This window comes from Ceratotherium simum, chromosome 5 (genome assembly GCF_057802395.1).
Source record: "Ceratotherium simum simum isolate JZ-2026a chromosome 5, ASM5780239v1, whole genome shotgun sequence".
Taxonomy (NCBI): Eukaryota; Metazoa; Chordata; class Mammalia; order Perissodactyla; family Rhinocerotidae; genus Ceratotherium; species Ceratotherium simum.
The window spans coordinates 57,462,238-57,478,374 of NC_141904.1; the positions used below are offsets into that span (position 1 = coordinate 57,462,238).

General features: G+C 44.4%; 1 protein-coding gene across 2 annotated transcripts in view; it reads right to left on the reverse strand.

Annotated features, from left to right (window-relative positions):
• Positions 1 to 1,111: 1,111 nt before the first annotated feature.
• The window catches only part of IL17RD (interleukin 17 receptor D), a 65,193-nt gene continuing 50,167 nt past the window's right edge, over positions 1,112 to 16,137 (reverse strand). The window contains exons 6-13 of one of the 2 annotated variants that reach the window (XM_087431207.1): positions 15,723 to 15,767; positions 15,473 to 15,624; positions 14,291 to 14,356; positions 13,023 to 13,077; positions 12,414 to 12,524; positions 11,419 to 11,582; positions 8,117 to 9,053; positions 1,112 to 7,364 (exon numbers count right to left, since the gene is read on the reverse strand). In XM_087431207.1, the coding sequence (XP_087287333.1) occupies positions 7,252 to 7,364; positions 8,117 to 9,053; positions 11,419 to 11,582; positions 12,414 to 12,524; positions 13,023 to 13,077; positions 14,291 to 14,356; positions 15,473 to 15,624; positions 15,723 to 15,767 (1,643 nt within the window). In that variant the 3' untranslated portion in view covers positions 1,112 to 7,251. Of the gene's footprint in view, positions 7,365 to 8,116; positions 9,054 to 11,418; positions 11,604 to 12,413; positions 12,525 to 13,022; positions 13,078 to 14,290; positions 14,357 to 15,472; positions 15,625 to 15,722; positions 15,768 to 16,137 lie in introns of both variants that reach the window. The other variant, XM_004419844.3, reaches the window with a different exon arrangement.

Below are 16,137 nucleotides of genomic sequence, written 5' to 3' on the forward strand. Positions count from 1 at the left end.
ACTTGCCAAGCACGGTCGTGGGTGCTTTATAGAACCCATCTCATTTAATCCTCATAATAACCCTATGTGGTGGATATTAGTTCCCTCTTGCAGATGAAAAAACCGAGGCTCAGAGCAATTAGGTGATTTGCCCACAGTCCCAGACATACAAAGAGATAGAGTCAGGAGGGCAGGGATCATGTATGCATCTTATCCACTACTGTGTCACCAGTACACACTTTAGACTCTCAAATAAAATGCGGGTAAAAAGGTTGTATCATCTATAAATGTGAAAGATGGTGCAACAACCCCTCCAGAAAGAGGCCAGGGAGCCCACCCTACTGATCTTGCATTACTTTCCCTTAATCCCAAGGACCCCATTTGAATTTTGTGTCCTTACCCCACGTTTGTCTCCATCCCTCCCTTCATTGCATCCTCTGCATCTGTCCTGTTCTCAGAGCACTTCTGATTTTTCTCCTGTGGACAGTGAGGACAGGATATGCTGGGGGTAGGGGAGGAGAACAGACATTTATTGAGGACCCACTCTCCCCAGGACAGCAAAGATATATTTTGTGTCTCTTCCCTCGCAGGGCCTTTGACTGGTCTTTTCTAGGATGAGCAACTGAGGCACAGAGGTACAGTCTCAGAGTGACAGTGACAGTAGCAGAGCTGGGAACTGACCCTGAAGTTGCTGGGCACCAAGAATTAACTCACAGAGCACGGGGCACACAGGAGGGGAGAGAACGTCTGTCGGAACAACAGACAGCCACCTCTTTTTCTTTTTGAACGACAGGAAATTTGTTTGTGGCCCCCAATTTCAGTGGCTCTTTTCAAATTTCTGCAAAGAAAGTCCATTTGTTCTGAGAATCAAATTTCTTCTTGATGTAAGTATCCCTGTCCCTCTTCCAGATGCCACGCAGGCAACAGGCACCTTCCCGTTGGAAGGAGAGGTAAATGGTCAAGGGCAGCAGGTTCCTCTTCTCTAAAGTGCAAGAAATACTAGTCATCCTCGCCTCCTCACCCTGGATAATCTCTCTCCTTCTCAAAGCAAGAGCCCCCAGAAAACGGTGCTGGGAACCCCAGCTATTCAGGAAATAGGAAAGATGATTTAGAATAATGAACTACCACAATCTTGAAACAAAACATTTTATTTGATGCAAAAATTCTAAGGTACAAAAACATTTTGCAAATGTCAGTTGTGATCTACTGTCACCTATTTACAGTGTTATGTACAAATCAAATAAGACGTTAACGTTTTCAATGTAAAAATATAGCACCCTGCTACAGTCTGTCAGTGCTCACTCTTCTACCAAAGCCCACAAAGGACAAACTTAAAGAGGAAACAAAGACAATGGCCATAACCACGGTGTTCCACAGGCTTTCCCCCCAGAAGGTAGTGACAGCGAGCTTCTGCAGTGGGAAAAAAAGGAAAACCTAACAGTAAAAAGAGAAGTTATCTACTCTCTAAATGAACACATTTGGTTTTTACAAAAGTTTTTGCTCTATGGTTTTTTCTTGAGATAGAAAAAAACTTTTTAAGTAACAGATGATTACACATTAATGTAATCCAATGGTAATTTTGTGTGTAATGAATGCAGCAGCCAACTTTGTCTACATTACATACAAACAGAAGATTGCTTCTTTGAATCTTCTCAACTGAAATTTTATTTGATATAAACATAAGATATACAGTCATAATGGTTTGCTTTATCAAAATTCTGATTGTGCAAAACACAGTGCTTGGTCAATTCAGAGCCATGACTCCAGCCCTTTAGAACATGGAAAAGCTTCTTGAGGAGTCTGTGGTCCAGCTGAATTTTGGAGAGGAATCAAAGAGCAGGAGGGAAGACAAGTGACCAAAATTCCCAAGAGGCCCTCACTCAACCTCCTTACTGGTTAGCCCTTAGCTGTCTATCTCGCCAGGGGTTAAACTGAAGCCTGCCCCATTTAATAATATTGTGAGTCATGAATTAAAGGTGATGTCTAGAAATATATAAAAATAGAATCCAAAATTGGGAGGGAGGGGTAGCTGCCACTCAGAAGGTAAGAGCTGGTCTTGAAGAGCATCTTGAAGAAGCTCAGGAAAGACATTAAACAAGTCAGGAATAAGCACCAAGTAATTGGCCACAAGAGAGAAAACAACACATCTGATAAAGGACTATCACCAAGAAAAAAACCCCAAAGATGTGACAAATAATCCTCAAAATGAAGATAGGTGATATCCATTTTATAAAAGCGCCGTTATATTTTTAATTAGTAAAAGAAGTTGGGCACATACGAGTTTCCCTGTAATCCCCATCCTGAGGCTGGCCTTCACAAGGCACCCATGTGAATAAGGCACCACACTGCATTTGGGCAACTAAACTGAGTGTGAAGCTGAGAAACAGAATAGCAGTGAAAATTATTAAGCCCTTGGAAAACGAGAGCTATGAAGCACGTGAAGTAGGTGGGATTATTTATCACTGAAATAAAAACACCAGGGAGATGACTTCACTGTGGTTTTCAAATACACGGAAGGTGACCAGCTGTTCTTTTTCCACTACACACCGAACAAAAGAAGGCTGGTTTGAATTTCTATAAGAAAGACATATAAAGAACTATCTAATCAGCAGGGTAGGTTACAGAATCTCCTTCACTGAAAATCCAGAATCCCATCCACAGCCAGATGTCTGAAATAATTCAGGCGCAGCCCTGTCTGACACTGGGGGGAATATGCCAGATAATCCAAATTTTCTCCCACCCCCAAAACTCTGAAATTGGAATCAACGCTATCGGCTTACAGTCAGACTTCCTTTTGTTTATTTTTTTACCCTGAGCCTGGAAAGGAGGTGATATAACAAGGATGAGCCAACACGCCATGAGGACTCCCGACTGATACTTCAATATCAAGAAAAGCTTCTCTCAGTATACAGTTTCCCACCTCCAAACAGTCAATTCATAGATCGTTTCCAACACAAGACAATGCCAATACCTGGCTCAAGCGGACGCTCAGGGTTCCTTGCCCTACTCCCCATGTAAGTCCAGGCCTAAGCTCAGAACTGCAAACCATCTAGAAAAGGGAGGAAGCCAAGAGCTATAACTATACATAGGGTCCTTCAGGTTGTGGAGTTTAAATGAAATTGTTCCAAGTGTCATTTTTTTTTTAATTGAGAGAACACAAATCTGGTTTTGAAATTAACAACTGGCTTGCCTTTCTCTTAAGACACCGTGAAATGTAGAAGCAATCAAAACATTTCAAATACATTCACAATCAGATCAAATTTCTTTGGGAGAGCAAGCAGGAAGGAGGCAATCCCGCTACTGGCTGCATTTTTTAATTAGCATGGATGCCTTTTATGTCAAATCTTATAAAGCAGAGGTGGCAAACTGACAACTGGTGGGCCAGATCAGGTCCACCCATGTGTTCTGTTGTCAACAAGTTTTCTGTAGTAGAAATTTTTAATTTAGTTGCCAATACTAAAAAAAAAAATCAGAACTTTTCATATAAAAATCCAGCTTCTCAGCTTCTCTTGAAAAACAGGAAGATCAGGAAACACTGCATGGCCATAACTGGATAGAGCAGCTGCCCCCTGTAAGTGGAACAGGAGTGCTTCAGTTTGCCACTGTCCCCACCAGGCCCTATTGTCTCCCTGACACTGAGAAGGCACATCATAGCCAGTTATCCTCACACCTTATTTATCATTACACCTGGCCTGCTACACTGGTGCCCCCTGAAGGCATAACATCTGTTAAATAAGAGCAGCAGTCTTCACCAACAATATAAAATAGAAAAAGCTAATAACCTTCACATTAGTATTGTCCCCCTCTCTCCAACAAAGACACAAAGAGTAATTTCTCTCTCCTTAAGAGAGAGTGTTGAGGTGATTGGGGGCTGCAGGTTTTCTCTCTCTGGGAAGGAGGGTGCATCATTTCTTCTCTAGGAATAAAATAGCTTTTTTTCTTTGTTTCTTTTAAAGGAAAAGATGCTCAACTCTGAAAAAAGGAAAACTTCTGGAAATCACATAACCCCACATATTTGGAGGGACAGTTTTCTTGTTTATTTGCAGTTAAGTGAGGGAATCTGAGACTACCAGTGGTAAAAAAAAAAAAAGACCCTGTGGCTATGAAGTAGCAAGCCTAAACTGACAAACACACACACATGAACTTAAATTACTACACACTGATTCCAATGATGTCATCATTGCTAAAGACATTTTCTGAACTTCTAACCTGGGACTGTCTTCAGTTATTGCTAATGTGTCAACCAAAAGCTGTCTCATAACTTTATGGCCCCATCTCATTTTTGGCTCAAAATACTATTACCTGGCTGGGTCACCCACTTGAGTACCTGGGCCTAGACCCAAATGACTTCTGATTCTTTCTGGAGATCAATGTGCCTCAAAGGCCCAGGACTCACCCTCTAGAGGACCGTCTACCCGCTGTGTGGCTGGGCTGGGTCTGTGCAGGTGGTCCCTTTGGCTTGTAGCCAATCTCTGAAAGAATAACACACCTTACCTTGGCTTTCACCTCCCTGATCACTCTCCTGGCAAAGCTGATGGTGTCAGATGCTAAGTCCTTTCCGTAGGGTGTCAGTGAGTTAAGATAAACAACCAGCTCCCTACCTTCAACTACCTGCAGGCCTCTTGGTTACCTGGAACCCTGGACTTACCCCTGGTCTCCTGCCCAGAGGACACCATCTAACTTAGCCACACAAGCTTTTTACTCTCAGGATCAAGGCTTTTCATTGAGATCATCCTATATTCTGATTCTTGTTTCCCCAAAGTCTAAAAGCCTGTGACTTGGCAGAACCTTTATCTGAATTCCAACTTATCATTTCCACTGTCTGGGACAATGTGTGAGTCAAAAAATGCAGCTCTCCATAAAACAGATGTTTTGCCTTAATCTATAAGGCAACTATTCCCACTCCCAGCATGAGCTGGGAAGGGTAAAAAAAAAACAAGTAAAACTAATAAGGCAAAACCAGGAAGTTAGACTTTTCAGACTATTCTGAATTAGGCATTCATGCTATCGTTTCATTATCTGGCACAAGAGAGACTGATGCTGTTGAACATCACAAACATTAGTATTTCAAAATAAGCACCCAAACCCTAAGTCCAAACTAAAACGTCACCTGATTCGTGGACCAGCACACTTTTTTCCTTCCCATTTTCAAAAGTGAGTCCATTTAGCAAGCTCTCTGCTCATGCTCCTAGAGCCCAGCTGATGCTTCCCCTCCAGACCTCCACGCTGTCCCTGGGGCCACTTTCTCATTTCACTACAAAGCTGAATATCTATCCTAAAAGCAGTTCCTAATGGTTCCTTTGGGGCATGCACCATTTCTTGGCTTCAATAAGAAATCTCTCTAAAAATGTTCCAAACTGAATTTTCTTATGTTAGCAAGTTTGGACAGACCAATCTCCTTCACAGAACGAATGCCGATGATGGAACGGCAAGATAGTCACGTGTGGCAGGAGCTCTGCACTCGTCCCGAATTCTACGGTGACAACATGGAATGTCTCTTCTCCAACAAGATGCCTGGTTTTATGGGGGAGAAGGTTCTGCAGCTCACTTGTCTCTCCCTCAGAGCAGCTGCAGGAAACTTGATGCCAGAGAACAGACGAGCACGTTCTTCTCCAGAGAAGCTGGCAGCTGCCTTTACAGAGCAGGGAGTATAACATTTGCATCAAAAATACACACAAACCTCTTTTTTCCAGCAGGGGTGCAAACCTTCCCTTCCCTACCTGCCAAGCTTGTGCTGAGAAGGAAAGTCCTACACCATGCACCATCCCACCTCCCACCCCGCCTTGGGATGTTTCTCAGTGTCTCCCTTAATATCGGTCCTATTTGCTGAAGGAGCGAAAACCATGGTCCCTGGTGTGAGTGCTGAGGAAACAGGGTGCCCAATCCAAGAGCACCTATGAAAAAAGTGGAAAAAGACACTCACAACCCTTCAAGGGCATGGGGAGGAGAAGGGAACAAGTGTTTTCCCTTCAGAAACAGAAATTCTGTAGAGAAGTCATTCATAAAAATAGAACATATACTTTTCCTTTTTAAAGCAAATTCTTTCCTCCTAAGTTCTAAATACCTATTTTTGGTAGGATGGAGCACAAGAGATAAATCTTTCATTGGACAAGTACAAGAGAAACCCAAAAACATGATGCACAGCTTGGGCTGTGGGGGGAGTGCTTTAAGATTAGAGAATTTAATGATTTCAGGGCCCATGTTCTTTAGACAATACTCGAAGAGCACATTCATCCTTTGCGACAGTCCCCTCCTTTTCACCTTCTTAAAAAGAGGTCATTAGTCAAAACCAGTTCAGCAGGTAACTGGCCACTACCTCCACTCCACACACTGCCGAATTTCAGTGGATTCTGATCCCTAATATTCTGGACACAGCTTTAGACCAGAGGCCAACCAAAGCACGAACTGTAACATCCACTAACAAAGCCCTGCTGGGTATCAGTCTCTTAAAAATAAACTTCCAGGCACCGACATCTGAGACACAGCACGGTAAACGTAACCCAGGGAAACATGGCAGGCAGATCTGGCCCTCGCATGATGCCTGCTCAGACCAAGAGGTGGCCTTGGGTGCTGAGCTCTGGTGCCTTCTACGTGTTGACAACCCATCTCAGAAAGAATGGTCTAGATGGTCAGCGTGGCCCTGCAGCCCCCACCTCAGTCAGCCATGCCACCCACTAATACATAAAGAATCATTTTATGAATGGTGACCGTATATTCAGTCACCTTCTTGACCTTTGACTCAGAGGTTTTTTAATACCCACGGCATCGTAAGTTCCACACCAAAAGTGGACAGGAAGATCACCTGTAATGACGTGGATTCCAGGCAGACTGGCATTTGATTTCTGTGGCTGTTAATAGCATTAAAAGTGCTTTTTCCACGAAGCATTTCAAATCAAAGTAGCCAAGAGTGAATAGGCAAAGTTTGCACAGATAAATTAAGTCTGAATGATCAGTATATTTTCCTGTTTCTCTTTACATATTTCCTCCCTACCTCCCAGAATTGGCTCTAATCCAACGGATGACCTAACGTGACAAGCTGTTGTCAGACCTTATGCACATGCCTTTCAGGGCTCCATATGGTTTTAGAAAATTGGAAACTTTGCCAAGATATCTGGTAGAGGGCCAGGGCAAGGACAGCAAGTACTGGCCCGAATTTCACCCTGAAGATCCTTGTAGGAGACCTCAGCTCCACGTGGGCCACACAACCAGATGAGCTAGGGAACCAGAGAGAGGCTGCAGCTAAAGTGGCAATGCTTAGACTCTTCTGTTTCGTTACAAAGGGGCGACCGCATGGAGTTCACCAGTGTAGCTGCAGCAACCAGGTTCTGCTTTGCATGCCCCAGAGGCGAGGAGCTTGGAAGGAAGGGCAGGAGGGTCCTCCTCACCTAAGGAAAGAAGAGAAGGCAGAGCCGCGTCACTGCACTTCACTGGCCTTGGTGCTCAGGTCAGAACGTGGCTGGATTGGAGTTTGGACTACGGGCTTTGCACAAGTGAGGCAGGCATCCCAACCAGCTCAAGATGGGGTGCACTTATCCTGCTAACAGATTCTAGTTCCCTTGGTTAAGGGTCAAGGGTTTGCATTCATGACTCCAACTAGTCACAGGCAGAGTAAAGAGCAGCCCAAGTCAGTATCCTGCAGGGGCTCCCTGGGTAGGCAGGGCCCTCCTACAGAGTCCTCCTACTTAGAGCCTGTGCTGAGCTATGATGGAGAGAATACAGTGTCCGTGAACCCCAGGTTTAACAGATGCAGCTTTAAAGACTTCAGGAGGGTGGGGGGTGGTGAACACTACAAGTCCCTCATCCAACACCCGTGGGCCCCTATGTGTTTTTGTAATCACACATTTTTGGCCTTTAGAAAGGTGATATAACGTATATACTGTATATTACATAACATGGGCCTGGGCAGCTCACCATAATTTAATATCAGTATTTCTGCAGCTCACACATGGGAACGTTCCCATTCCCTGGGATAAATTGAGACTACCAGTGGAGTTCTGTTACTTCCCATCAGGTTTCACTGCCAAGTAAGTTTGCGACAAAATGAGGAAAACTTTCATGGATTTCAGGATTACGGACAAAGGCTGTGGCCGCAGCAGAAACCCGACCCACCGGCCTTCTCGGCTCCCCTGTGCCTTACCCAGGCCTGAGGAGGACGACATGCTCTCCGTCAGCGAGGATGTTTCTGTTTGGTCCGTCGAGAGCCCCTCCATCAGGGGCAGGGACAGCTCGGACGAGGGCACGGAGGAGTCGTAGATGCCCGAGTCCCGCGGCATGTCCGAGGGGCTGCCGGCTTTCACCGTGTGCAGCAGGGGCTGCAGGACCGAGCTGCCGCTGGGGCTGGGCCCGGCCTCCGCGTCTGAGTCCAGGCCGAGCTGCTGGCCCTCCAAGTGCAAGTCGGCCGGCGCCCCGGGGATGGCTGCCTCGGCCCTGAGGCAGAAATCGCTCTCGGGTCCTGGTTTGCACAGGACGTCGTTTAAAACCAAGCCTGAGTCAAACTTCTCCAGGACTGGCTCCCGGTAGCGGAGGGGGGGAGGATGGAAGGGAACGAACTGCTTCTCAAACCAGTCGGGCTCCTCGTCAATAAATTGGTGCATGTTGCAAATGGCAACGTAAAGCGAGCGGCCCGATTTGCTCCGGAAGTAGTTCCTCCTGCTGACGCGCCCGGGGTACTGCCCCGGCTCCTGGAGGCCGTGGTCTTGGGAGTGCAGGTGGGAACAGAGCTGCGGAAGGTTGTCCATGAGTTTGTACTTGGTGCTCAGGTCCAGGATGCCGGGCACGTCTCCCTCGCAGGAATAATCGAAGTAGACAGCGATGAACTTGTTGAGCGCCGCTGCTGAGCTCTGCTTGGCCTGGCGGAGCTTCTCGGCGATGGCTGACACGGCCACCAGGAAGAGCTCCCCCTTCCCCGAGCCTCGGGCGCCACCTTTGTGCTTGTAGTTCTTCTTGTCCACGAAGTACTTCATGCCTTTGGAACACACCACGATGATGAACTGGGACTCATGGATCTTCTGAATGACCCATTCTCTCTGCCCTTCTCTGCAGAGGCTGAAGTCTTCCCACAGGTCCAGAGTGACCTGGAAAGAGAACAGGGAACCTCACTCACCTAGACAGCTTGGAGAGTCCAGTAACAAGAACAAGAACGTTACAAGAAGGTCGCATCATCAGTCCCTTACTCATTATCAGCATCACTATGTGCAGCCTCCATGTAGCCCAGGAACAGCTAACATACTGTAGGTGATGGTCACACAGCAGGCCCACTGCATCTTGGCCTCATTTTAGCATAATATGGGATCATGACCACTCCCGCCCTACAACTGAAGAGATAGAAGTACAGAGCTTCTAGCAACCTGCCTGTCACATATCACACATAAGGCCCTTAAGGGACTTAGAGTGCAGTAGTGAGCACGGAAAATGGAGGCACTGGGGTTTGTGTATCTGATGAGTGAGGCTGCCTGGATGGAGGGGCAGATCCTGGAGGGAAAGCTGGAAGGCAATGACAGAAAGATGTGGGTGAGGGACCCCAAAGTGGGCTGAGAAATGGGGCTTAGGTCTGGATGCTAGAGTTGCCCAAAATGCTGGATGACTCACATCCAAATAAGTGTGACTGACAAAGAAGACTTTCCTGGCCACTCTCATAGCCCCAGTGTCACCCATACTCTTTACCAGTTGGTCAACAGCTGGAGAGGAGAGTAGTGAACTGCAGTGACACAGCCATTCTGTTAACTCACTTGGGAGTGACTGGTACCTCCCACCATGACTTCACAGTGGTCTACAGGGCTACGCCCCTACAAGGCCTTTAACCCCAAGGGGGCGTGGGCAATGACAAAAGAAAAAAACAAGGCATGCATGGCTCCCTTCCCCTTCTCAGACCATTTTCATCTGATTTTACTGAAAATGTCTCCTGGAAATTGTATCGGTCTCTTTACTTCTGTAGTTCAGAAACGAATTCCCAATGGCTATGCCTGAATGTGGCAGCTACAGTCTTTTATGCGGAAGGGGGTTCTGAAATGACTTTGTCTTCTCTTCTGCTCTAAGGTGTTACCAAAGGGAAGAAAACCCCCAACATCCACCCACTTGCTGAAAACAATCATAAATTGTCTTACATTTTCCTTAATTCTTGCTAACATTATATATTCTAAAAGCTAACTGGGAGTACATACCAAGCATTTAAAAAATGTTCCTATCTTTGACCCAGCAATTCCATTTCTACACATCTTTGGAAAATCATCAGAAATGAGGCAAAATTGAACTACTGAGCTGTTTAACAATTTGAAATAACTCAATTATGGTGAATCAATATTATGGATCATGTGGCTATTTAAAATTGCAGTGTACATAGAACTGCCAATAGTGTAAAAAGCTATTAAATGAAGAGACAGAAAAAAATCATCCAATCTACCCAAAATACAAAACTATGTGTATGAGTTCATCTATGCAGAAAAAGACTGGAAAGAAATACATCAAATACTGACTGTGGTTATTCTTTTCTCCAGGTCAAGATTACAGGCCTTTTTTTATTTGTCATCCTTTTCTAGTTTCCCAATTTTCTACAGTAAGTATTATACTCATAATTGGAAGGCTTTTTTCCCCCGAGGCTACTTACAAAGCAGAGCAAATGGGTTGTCTGTATCTGAAGACAGTGCCCCTAGCTAGAGTGTGCAGCTTGCGTCAGCAGGCTCTGGACATTCATGCATGTGTTGGGAAACCTAGCCAGCCCTGTAAGTATCTTACTGACACTAGGGGGCAGCCTCACCACATGGAGAGACGCTGAGGACCCCATCAGCCGCCAGTTTCAAAGCACAAATAACTTTCAATTACATGATACTGTACAATTCTTGCATTTGTAAGAAACAAGAGTAAGCCTTCCATGACAGCTTCAAACTTCACCCTGAAGTTAACACTGACATTACAGAAAAGCTACATATTAATAGCTAATTCAGGAGAACAGGCAAGAAACCAGAGCAGACAGTTTGAGCACTTGACTCATTATTGTTTTCCCTTCTTAGCAAAGCTCCCCCAAAGAATTGTCTAAACCACTGCTTTACTTCCCATTCTCTCTTTGACCCTCCAGTGCTTGCCAGAATGTCTTGAGTGACCATCTCCCCCTACCCCATCACATGCTCCCAGGGCAGCTGCCATTTACCCCATGCAACTGCATGGTCTTTTAAACGCTTATAAAACTTCCTGCCACTTGGGTGCTACTTAAGGCTTTTGAGCAGAAGTGTGTCAGAGTTAGAACTAAGTGTTAGGAAACATTTAGCTCGTGATGGGCAGGGCAGACTGAAAGAAGACTCCAAGGCTGACCCCAATTAGGAAGCTAGGTCCTAGTTGAGGGCCCGTGTCACAGCAGGAGGCCTGGAAGCAGGGAGAAGGTAGCGAGGAGAGAGTACAGAGCACGTGTCTCACCCAGGGTAAGAGAGGAGACTTTAAATTCCTCACCTCACAGCCGCAGAAGTCCTGGAGAAAGTAGGCAAAACACTGGATGACATTCATGTGATTCTGGCCATCTTTACTGGAATAGCAGAGGAAGACCTTCGGCCGTGGCCGGAGCCTCTCTCTGGGGAGTGCTGCGGTGTAGGTGGAGGACTCAGAACTCTCTTCATCTAAATGTGAATATATATTTTCTAAATTGGAAAAGAAGATAGGGTTGACGCCTTCGAGCAATGTTGTGTCCTGTTCCCCAAGACCTGGGACCTAATGCTCTCTTCAAGAAACAACAGGTGACATCTCCACCTAGAGCAGTCCCAGTTCCACAACTCCACCAGCCCCTTGGGCTACCGCCGGGATTGGGACAGCTCATTTCTCCAGTAGAGCAACAAGTGGCCAAAACTTATCCTTCACCTGAAATGGACCTCTTAGCAAGCCAAGAACACTGCAGAAACCACCCTCGTCAGCAGAGAGCGCAAGAACCAGCTCTCGCAACCAAGTGCACCTACTAGATGAACTAAGCATTGGCAGAACTGACCTTTTTTTAAAAAACAAAAAATGTATTGAGTTATAACTTACAAAGGTAAAGTGCATAAATCTTAAGAGTACATCTCAATACATTTTTATCTAAGTACCCACCTGTGTAACCACCACTCAGATCAAGATATGGCACATTTTCAGCTCCCCAGAAGGTTCCCTCCTGACATTAACTTTTATAAGTGATCAAGCCCTACCTATATCCTTACTCATACCTTTAGACTTCCATTATGCTCTTGAATTCACCATCCTGAGTTTGAGAACAGAATTATGCCTGTCCTTTTAGTGGCTCCTGAGGTTAAGAGTCAAGTATTTTAATTCTGGGAACTATGGTAGGCAGGGAACTGACTACAGGAGCTAGGTGGCTTCTCAGATGAACTGCCTGGAGGGACCAAGCACTCCCAGTGTCCACCTGTTGGCAGCGCCCCCCAGTCCTGCCTGCTGTGGGGAACACACCACACAAGAGATACCTTGTTGCTTCTTGCGGCACATCACAGTGAAGAGCGTTGCGAATGCTGATATGACGACCAGCGGCACAGTGATGGCCACAGCTCTGATGGGCCCAGCCCACGGGGAATGCACTGGGAAATTTCAAAGGGAAGGCTTTTACACTTAAGCAGCATAACAGGTTCAAAGAGAAATACTGTTTTTCTTTTAAACACAAACTGCATAACAGGTTCTAAGAACCCCTTGACCACCTTTCTCTAGAACTGCTTTGGTGATTATAAAAGCATTCGTTTTAAAGGGTTGTAGAAAACAATTCAACAGTCAGAGTCTGCTGAGACAATAAATACCTTTGAGCTAGAATTTTGCCTAAGGAAACCTCCCCTCCCACCACTTTTCTTCCAAGGACAACTGACTATTATTTAGTCCCAGAGTCACACACCGCACTGGCTTTGATCTTCCAGGCGTCAACATTACGGTGGAAGGAAAGTCAGATTTGATGGAACATCATTTGAGAGAGAGGAGCTCAAGTTCTGTTGTATTTTGCTTTTGTAGACCATGAAGTACAGACAGTATCAAATACCTTGGTCTACCATAGTTCAGAGCTAATGTTTCAAACAAAAAAAAATTCTTACCTGGCTTTAAGGCATAATGCATCACTTTTCTTGTTGTATTAGTGTCATCCACCAGCTGAAAAACAGGTGGATGATGTATTATTTTTTTTAAGTGATAGCATCTCAACAGATTTCATTCATTTTTCCATCTGTGGACATTGGGGGTCGGGCTGGGGAGGAGAATTGGGCGAGGGAAAGAAGAGCTGCTGCTGCTTGCGATCATTTATGAGCCGAGACTAGACAGTAATAGTCAGATACATTTCTGCTTTACCAACTTAAAACTCTCAATTTCACCACCTTTCCTTTCATGAATCAAAAGGTTGTTTATTCACTGATGAATTCAGCTAGTGAGTTCCACTCTAACAATTTTCAATTAAAATGGCATCTTACCACTGATTTTACTGAGCCTCCATTAATGTTTTAAGAGGGTGTGTCAGTTCAAAACCACATACTACTACTGAGTAATGCAAGAAACTAGGTGTTTCTACCAAAATGTTAGGACATGTTGGTTGTCTGAATAGTGGGGCTATGGACAAATTTTTAATTTCCCTTTCTATTTTTCTTTTACTCCTATTTCTGTAATATTTTTGATACTGGAAAAGTAAACTAAAAGAAGAAGAGAAAAAAATATATAATTTACATGCTCTTTTAAGTAGTATTTAGAACTCATGTATATTCATACAGAAGAATGCCAGTAGAAACCTAGAGAAATAAAGGCAGATGTAACAAAAGGTATAACTTGTGTTTTGCTGTTTTATTACTAAAACAAAACTTTAATGCCAAAATTTTAAAAATATAACTTTGCAGTATGAAGGAATACTACATAGAAATTTTAAATCATGGTTACACAGACTTCAGTCATGTGTCACTTAACGACAGGGATACATTCTGAGAAAGGCATCATTAGGTGATTTCGTCATTGTGCGGACATGACAGAGTGTACTCACACATACCTAAATGGTATGGCCTACTACATTCCTAGGCTATATGGTACTAATCTTACGGGACCACCGATGTATATGCAGTCTGTCGTTGACCAAAACGTCGTTATGCAAAACATGACTATATATGGTTACATAAAAATATTTATTTGAAATATTTAACAGAAAAAAATCAAAGATCAATTATATACAATTTTTAAAAGCATTTTAAGGACCATGTAAAAATATAACTGTGCACACCTTCAATGTCTTGAAATTTTAGTATTTTAAACAGTTGGAATTCTACATGAACTGGATTCGTTTTCGTTCTGTAGAATCAATAATAGGGCTTTCTTGAGTTATACGTACCTCAATTATATAATCCCCTGGAGAAACATTTTGAAGGAGGCAGCTGGTTGTCTCTGTATTTTGCTCCTGCAAAGAAACAAACAACTCATTTGTTTTAAATCTTACTTCTTGGGTACAAGTCATGAAGACCCCTCTTTTCCCCCAGAGCTGAAGGAGACTTGCCACCAGTCTCCATCATGTTTTCAGAAGATGTTGAGTAGGTCAGAAAGCAGCTGTGTTTATGTGCCATGTGTTATCTGAACTTCACTTTGATAAAAGGCCCCGAAGAGCCTGGGACCCCTGTCACATTCTGTGCTTAGCTGGTGGTGCCCTCAGCAGGAATATTTGATTTGAAGACAAAGAAACTAATTAGAATACCCTTTACTTAATAAAAGGGTGGGGAAAGAAATTTACCACTTCATGTCTGTGCATATTTTATTTGCCATAATTTTAACTTGAGCAGAAGGTCTAAGAAGCTCAATGACAGAGATAAGAGTCAGCAGGAAAGCAAACCCTCCCCCCAACAGGAGAATGTCTAGGGCACTCAAGGGCACTCAGTTCTGTTACCACAACCAAAACCCTCTTGGTGCTCGTGTGGAGCGATCTAGCAGTCCTGTGAACTTTCACAAAACGGTTCCCACTCCCTCTGACCACTTCCAGTTTAAGAACTTATTACTGAGTTTCTACTTAACCTTGACCTATGTATAAAATCAGTAGCCACTGAAATGCTAGTGGCTTGGCTCCCAGATGTGGTTTTTCTGCTTACTGACTGCATGACTTTGAGCAAGCCAGTGACCTTCCTGAGCCTCAAGTTCCCCATCTGTAAAGTGGAGATGACAGCAGCCTCTGTGTCACAGGGTTGTTAGGATTCAATGAGCCTAAAGCTTGGTGACCAGCACACAGTGAGCACCTGACTTATGTTTAAAATATAGAAGAATACACTAGAAATACTTAATTATTTTGATTTCTTGGTAATAGATTTACCAGGCTATATATCACCACAGGACAGCTGGGGCATAGATACCTGTGAAGTGAGGATGACAGTATGATGGCCCTGAGACATACCCAGAGATAACATTCTGGAATATCTAACAACCGCTGAGTCAACAAAGCCTAACGTTCACGTTGAGCCATCCCAATTCCAGGGGCCCAGGGGTCACTTTAAAACGTGTAGCGTTCCTTTATGTACACTTAGCCACTCACCTGTTTACAGGTCTTTCGCTTGAAGGGTCCTTCGTGCTTGAGCTTGTAATGAAGATAGAAGAAACGGAAGCCAAAGGTGTGTGGCGCGTGGTCGAAGGACACCTGCACGTCCGAACCATGCTGGGTGATGTTCAGGTTCCGAGGCTTCCAGACTGGGAGGAGGGAGGACTGGAGTGAGCACCCCGAGGCCGCCCCGACACCACCAGGGTGGCCACACTCGGTCTTGACAGACAAGAACAGCTATACTTACAGGGTTTACAGGCCAGGTTGTCCGGCTGTAACAACAGGTCACAGGCTATTAAGAAAGATGTATATTTTTAGTTTTAGGACAGTTTGACATTTTCCTCGTTCAATAATTCAATAAAATATAAATACGGCACTGGGTGCTGCTAGGAAGAGTATAAAATACATCAATTCAACAATGATTTTCAGTACAGCGCAGTTGTATCTTATGAAAATTTATATTGTCCAATATAAAAATACTAATGTAGTCCACTTTATGCCAAATAAATGGAAACAGTGTAAAGTCAGATTTTAAAAGCTTGTCAAGTTTCAAGGCTGGCAGCCAAGGGCAGCAGGACTGTGTTCATGCTACTAGTGCCTCATGAAGGCTCTGTTTTAGCTGTAAACAGAAATAATGCCAGCCCCTGCCCCATTTTGGGGGT